General features: G+C 47.0%; 2 protein-coding genes across 2 annotated transcripts in view; one reads left to right on the forward strand and one right to left on the reverse strand.

Moving 5' to 3' along the window:
* The window catches only part of LOC123143735 (F-box/LRR-repeat protein At5g02910-like), a gene marked incomplete in the record, with an annotated part of 33,340 nt that overhangs the window by 4,973 nt on the left and 21,004 nt on the right, over positions 1-7,363 (reverse strand).
* The window catches only part of LOC123143736 (zingipain-1-like), a 21,555-nt gene continuing 14,221 nt past the window's right edge, over positions 30-7,363 (forward strand). Inside the window, exon 1 of the mRNA XM_044562704.1 lies at positions 30-519. Within this exon, the coding sequence (XP_044418639.1) occupies positions 397-519 (123 nt within the window). The 5' untranslated portion in view covers positions 30-396. The remainder of the gene's footprint in view (positions 520-7,363) is intronic.

Genomic DNA, 7,363 nt, shown 5'->3' on the forward strand with positions numbered 1-7,363 from the left:
CCGAAAATCCCGTTTTTTATTGGGAACGGGACGGGAAGTCTGAAACGAAAGCGCCCTGTATCTCTCGCATGTGTTTTCCATCCTCGTATCCGCTCTGGCTCTCTGCATATCAAGTGAGAATTACTTATGCCTGACTGCTCGTCCTTTTTCGTACTTTGTAGATCAATTCAACCCTATCTGCAGCCATGGATCTCACGGTGCAGTTGTCGTTCGAGTCTGATAGACTGCTGGTTGTGTGATGAATTTTCTAGTGGATTGTCTTCGCCTCAATCCCATCCGATTTCTGGCTGCAAGGTAGTCCTCCGTATGATAACAATCGACTCTACATGGACGAAACACATGATAACAAATAATTTTACTCGCAGAGAACGTGCGTCTTAACAGTGTACTACGTGTATGCATATCGAGAAGTTCGGGTTGTGCGGCGACGACGGCGGTGGAGCCCCGTCCTTAGGTTGCCGGATATGCTGCTTGATGTCCTTGATCGCTTCTAGGCCCGCGCAGGCATGGCCTCCTCATGTAATGGTCTTCTACTCTATACCCCCTTCCATTATTTCATTTGCTCTTGGTATGATTTGCGTTCTGAACTTCACTTTGTGAGCCTGTTCATACTGCTATGTGGAACAAAATGACACTTTTTTTTAATTCTGGATTCTAGATCTCAATCGACTGAGAAATAACTATTTCTCAATTGAGAAATCACTATAGGAAAGACCTTGTATCTCGAGTATCGGGAATACTTGGCGAAGGCCAAAATGACCTCAACAAAGGCTTTGTCAAGTCGGCAAAGCCTACTCGGCGTACGCCCTACTTTGCCGAGCGTCATCCGTCGGGCACTCGGCAAAGCCTTTCCCGAGTGTCAAGGGGCGCAACTCAGCGTAATAGAAGCATCTGACGGTGCCACAAGAGGAGGCGTCGACAGGGTCGTAGGGGAGGTAGCTGCTCGCTGGGAAGGTGCGGCCATGGGATCTCGTCGGTCTCGTTTCCACTCGGTCGCATGGGGGTAGCTGCTCGCCTGGATGTTGCTGAGGAAGGAATGTTGAAAGTGCAAGTATCACTTAGATTATATTTTGGTGTGATGACAATGTGGTTAGTGGAACTAATGTTGGTTGCTAAAGTTTATCTCAGGACATTGGTTCCAAGGTGTCCATTGATGGAGGTGTGCGACCCCCCAGTCCAAAAAGATCAAAGGCGTGGTTACCGGCGACTCGAAGGTTTTTCGTTTTGGTTCGATTTGAGTCGTAGGTAAAACCGCACTATCAAGAGGGGTCTTCGTGGAATTAGTGTCGTGTGGGAATGCCTCCAAGACAGATACACCAGCCCTCCTACACCTCCTCAGATATTTCACTTGTTGTGTGCTTTGCCGTGGTGTCCTGTGATGTTTTCATCAGAAATCTTCTGGACACCCCGTGTGCACGGGGTCTCTGACCCCCGTGCGCACGGGGTAGTCAGAATATTTCTGGACACCCCGTGCGCACGGGGCTGACTTGGCCCGTGCGCACGGGGGTACCTCGAAACTCACTGGACACCCCGTGCGCACGGGGCTGACTTGGCCCGTGCGCACGGGGTCCAACGGGCAGAAATCCCCTCCCGGCCAAGAACACTATAAAAGTCCCCTTCTTCCTCCTCCATCCCTTAACCCTAATGTCTTGTTGAGCTCCTCCATTGCTACACCCCATTTTGCTCACTACTCTCAATCCCTCCACCCAATCTTGTTGAAACTTTGGGGATTGGGAGAGCAAGACCCGATCTACACTTTGACCAAACCAAATCGCATTCCCCGCAACATTCATCCACCATGACTTGTTACTCTTGGAGCTTGGGCTCCTAGGCGGTTAGAGGTTCCTCCGGAAGCTTCCTTGCTTGTGGTGTGCTCCGGAGAAGTTTGTAAAGGTGTGGTGGTCGCCTTCAAGACCAACCCCGAGTGATTCGAGGCTCATCCGTTGGGGGTGACTCGAAGGAGATTACGGTGAGCCTTCGGTGGCGTTCCGCAAGCTTTGGCTCCGGCACCGCTCCAAACGGAGAGTAGCTCTTCCCCAAGGAAGAGTGAACTTCGGGATAAAATCCGCGTCCTCGTCTCATTTGTGGTTAATCCTTTCCCGCACTTTACTTAGCCTTGTATGCTTGTTGGCTTGCTAATTAGTTTGTTGCCTAGCATACTTAGCTTAGAACTTGCTTGTCATATAGGTTGTGTTCACCTAGTTGCATATCTAGTGAACCCTTTTTATCCGCTAAGCCTTAAAATTGACAAGAAAGAGTAAAATTTGTAGTCTCCTATTCACCCCCCCTAGTCGACCGTATCGATCCTTTCAATTGGTATCAGAGCCTCGTGCTCTAATATAAGGTTTTACAACCTTAGAGGATATGGCCGATCTAGGGAATGAGGGAGGTGTCGCACCACTTGCGGAGGATGGTCAAAACCTACCCCCCGCCGCGGCCGACGCACTTGTTGCTCCGGCCGTTGCTCCCGTCGCCCCCATTAACCCAGGTGCCCCGTTGACTGCGGCCGATATTCTTTCAATGTTTGCGGACCTCAAAACTTCTATGTTGAAAGAAGTTCACTCCTCGGTCAAGGAGGAAATTGATGCTCGCTTAAAGCCCTCGACATCCGCCTCAAACTCATTTGATCCAAATGTGGTTCATGATGCGGATGATTCGAGAGAACCTCTTGCATCCCCGGCTCGCACTCAAGTTCCCAAGTACAATGTTGTGGAACCATTTTACTCACCACAACCCTTGCAGCACCCTCGCATTAATCCTGTGGGGCCTCCGCCCCCTTTGAAAGCTAACGCGTTTGCTAAGTGGAAGCTAGATATGGAGTCTCATATTCGCAGTGCATCTACACAACTATGGTGGATTGTGGTCAATGGTTTCAACCCCAAGGATCCCATGAATCTCACTCCAAGAGAAGCAGTTGATGATCAACTCAATGCTACCGCCCACCACATGTTGCGCACCGCGGTGACCGATGACTATAGTGACTCCATTGCTCTCCTCAAGACCGCCAAGGAAATTTGGGATTGCCTTGAGGAGGCCCTCGAAGGTGATGAAGCAATTCGAAGATCTCGGTTGGCTTTGCTCAAGCAAGAAGTCAACCTATTTGTGAGAAATGAGGGTGAGTCCGCGGAAGAGGTATATCGAAGGTTGAAGTCACTTGGGCGAATGACGATTTCATTAAGGACAAGTTCATTGATGCTATGGTTCTCACGGAACATACCATGGTGATGATGATACATCAACGCCCGGACTATCAAAAGTTGACCGCGACACAAGTTGTATCCACCTTCTCAACTCATGTTCTTTTGGAGACCAAGTCCAAGAAGACCTTTGCCATAGCTCAAGCCACCAAGAACTCAAATCTTGCATTAAAGGCCAAGAAAGTAGTTGCCCAACCCTCAAGGGATGAAGAAGTTGTTGAAGAGACTTGTGAGGAAGATGTTGACACCTCATGCCCGGCAAATGACTTTGCGGAAGACTTGGCTCTCTTGGTCAAGAAATTTTCTGGGACCATGGCAAACAAAGGGAAGAATCTGCAAGGAAGATCGTTTGGACGAAGAAAATGCTACAATTGTGATAGCCCAAGACATTTTGTGCATGATTGTCCTTATGAGAGACGTGAAGACAAGTCCGAGAAGCTTGTGCTCAAGAAGAAGAAGTTCACCAAGTTTTCCAAGAGGAAAGATGACAAGGCTCTTGTTCATGAGGAGTACATGTCCGGAGATGAAGATGACGGTGATGATGATTATGTGGGCACGGCCGCCATTGCCATGCATGCCACTACCTCCTCCTCCACCACCGGCCTCTTCGACTCTCCCAACGAGGACAAGCCGTTCACTCATCATTGCCTCATGGCCAAAGAGGTAAAAACAAAGTCCAACTCTCAAAAACCCTTCATCCACACTCCCAATGTTTCATGTGAGATAGTGGAGGATGAGTGTGATGATGGTGTGGATAATGATGAGGAATCCTTGATGGCTTTCATGAACACTCTTCATGGTGAAGCTCGTGCTCGTTTTAGTGATCTCCTTAAATCACTCGCCGGACGCGATGATTTTATTGAGAACGTCGAAAACCTCCTCATAGAGGAAAAAGAGAGAGTCGAACTCCTCGAGCACGAGCTATATGAAGAGAGTGTCATGAGAGCATCACTTGAGGAAGCCTTGTCTTCTCATAAAATTGACTTCGTTAAAACCGATGATGTGTTGCAACTTGCTCTTGAGAACAACGATGCCCTTAAAGTAAGGGTTGAAAAGCTTCTAATTGATCACACGAGACTTGTTGAGGAACATGAGCTCCTTGTGACTAGTTCCAAGGTTGTCAAAGGTGACCTCATTGCCCTCACCGAGTCGTATGCTCAACTTAAAGCTACAACCATTAAGGCTCTTACTTCCGTCCCTCATATTGATTTAAATGATGAATCTTGTACGGCTAACTTTGCTCATGATTGCACCTCTCTCCAAGAGGAGAATAAGAAGTTAAAAGCCCAAATTGAGAAAGGGCTTGTGTCGTGCATTCAAGGGGAGAAAAACCTCAATGACCTCTTGAGCAACCAAAAGGAGTGTGTTGCCAAGGAGGGAATTGGGTTTGACCCCTCTTCTAAGAAGAAGAAGACCAAGAAGAAGAGCAACAAGAAGAAGATCGGTCCTACTTCTCCTCCCCAACAAAAGATAGCATTTGTTCATGAAGGACACAAGGAGAAGGAGAAGGAAAAAGGGAATGTCGGGGATGGCAAGGTCACTAGGGACAAGGCCATTCCCAAAGAGTTTGCCGGCAAGAACAACCCATCTTATGTCCTCATGAGAGGAAATGATGGTCATACCTTTGCTAAATTTGTTGGCACTAACTATGATGATTATGCTTGGAGTATTTGGGTTCCTAAGACCCTTATTGCTAACTCTCTAGGACCCATTGCAAAATGGGGACCTAAAATCAAAGCTTGATTCTTGTAGGACTATACCTCCGGTGGAACACAATGGGTGATCGATAGTGGTTGCACCAATCATATGACCGGAGAGAGGGATATGCTTGTGGAGTTCATTGATTCGGTCAAGGCCACTTCAAACATCTCTTTTGGTGACAATAGCAAGGGCAAGGTATTGGGTTTGGGCAAGGTGGTAATCTCTAGTGATGCATCACTTAAGAATGTCATGCTTGTTCAATCTCTTCACTACAATTTACTTTCTACGATTCAATTGGCTCGTGCCGGTTATGATTCTCATTTCGGTGAATTTCATGTGACCGTCTTTAAGAGAAGCAATCTCAAAGTGGTCTTTGTTGGGCATGTTGAAGACAACCTTTACGTGGTTGATTTCTCAAATGAGAAAACTTATCTTGCAACATGTCTAATGGCCAAGGCCGACGTGGGGTGGCTTTGGCATCGCCGGCTAGCGCATGTTGGCATGAGAAATTTACAAGCTCTCTTAAAGGGGGAGCACATCCTTGGACTAACCCATGTGTCTTTTGCCAAAGATCGTCCTTGTAGTGCGTGCATTGCCGGAAAACTTCATGAAAAAGCTCATAAGGTGTCAACTATCATTACCACTTTGAGGCCTCTCGAGCTCATTCACTTGGATCTCTTTGGGCCTCCATCTTATGATAGTTTGGGAGGGAGGAGGTATTGCCTTGTCATTGTCGATGACTATACAAGATATACATGGGTGTTCTTCCTCAAGACTAAAGATGAAACTCAAGACACCTTCATCAACTTTGCCAAAGAAGCTCAACGTCAACATAATTGTGAGATCAAGGCAATTCGAAGTGACAACGGCACCGAGTTCAAAAATTACACTATGAACGAGTTCTTGAGCGATGAGGGGATCAAGCATCAATATGCCGCGCCATACACTCCCGAACAAAATGGTGTTGCGGAAAGGAAGAACCGGACTCTCATTGAGATGGCAAGGACCATGCTTGACGAGTACAAGTCTCCATACAAGCTTTGGGCCGAAGCCATCAACACCGCGTGCCATGCTACAAATCGGCTTTATCTTCGTAAGCTCAAGAACAAGACTCCCTACGAACTCCTAATCGGGAGAAAGCCTAACGTCAAATACTTTCGAGTATTCGGTTGTAAGTGTTTCATTCTAAATAAGAAATCCCGTTTAGCTAAGTTTGCGCCTAAAACTTATGAGGGCATATTTGTTGGATATGCATCAAACTCGCATGCTTACCGTGTTCTCAACAAATCCACCGGATGTATTGAGGAAACGGTAAATGTGGAGTTTGATGAAGATAATGGTTCCCGTGCGGAGCAAATTGTTCCTAGTGTTGTAGGTGATGAGGCTCCTTCACAAGCTATAAGGACTATGGGGATAGGCCACATTCGTCCACAAGAAACACCCCAAGTCCAAGTAGAAGAAGGAGTAAGAGCCCCTCTTGTGGATTCTCCACAAGGGAAGTCATCACCGCCACCACAAGGTCAAGATGCTATGGAAAATCGTGAACCTATCCAAGAACAAGATCAAGTCCCTCATGTTCCCGAGCAAGATCAAGGGCAAGCCCAATCAAATGACAAAGAACCAATCCGTGAGGCCCAAGGTCAAGCTCTTGATCAAGATCAAGATCAAGATCAATCCCAACCTCAAGTGTCTTCCACATCATCACATCCAAGTGATCAAGAACTAGAGGTTGTGAAGAGAAGGGTGTCTCCAAGGCTAAAGCATTCTCAAGGCCAAGCTTCTTCCACAAGTCCAAAACCAAGTGAAGAAGAGCTTACCCTCAAAGTGTAAAAAGCGGCCGCCAAGTTCAAGCATCTTCAACATCTCACCGACAACATTTATGGAAGCATCAACAAAGGGGTAACTACTCGTAGACGTTTGGCAAACTTTTGTGAACATCACTCGTTTGTCTCTTGTGTTGAGCCCCTTAAGGTTGAAGATGCACTTGACGACTCGGATTGGGTAAATGCCATGCATGAAGAACTCAACAACTTCACCCGCAACAAAGTATGGACTCTTGTGAAGAGACCCAAAGAACATCATAATGTCATTGGAACAAAGTGGATCTTTAAGAACAAACAAGATGAGCATGGACAAGTCACTAGAAACAAGGCAAGGTTAGTGGCACAAGGGTTCACCCAAGTTGAAGGTTTGGACTTCGGTGAAACCTTTGCCCCCGTTGCCCGTCTTGAGTCCATTCGTATCTTGCTTGCATATGCTTCACATCATGATTTCAAATTGTATCAAATGGATGTGAAGAGTGCATTTCTTAATGGTCCTCTTAAGGAGTTGGTGTATGTCAAACAACCTCCCGGTTTCGAAGACCCCGATCACCCCTCTCACGTTTATGAACTCCATAAGGCGCTCTATGGACTTAAACAAGCACCTCGTGCTTGGTATGATCACCTTACGGCGTTCTTAAGCGA

This window comes from Triticum aestivum, chromosome 6D (genome assembly GCF_018294505.1).
Source record: "Triticum aestivum cultivar Chinese Spring chromosome 6D, IWGSC CS RefSeq v2.1, whole genome shotgun sequence".
Lineage (NCBI taxonomy): Eukaryota > Viridiplantae > Streptophyta > Magnoliopsida > Poales > Poaceae > Triticum > Triticum aestivum.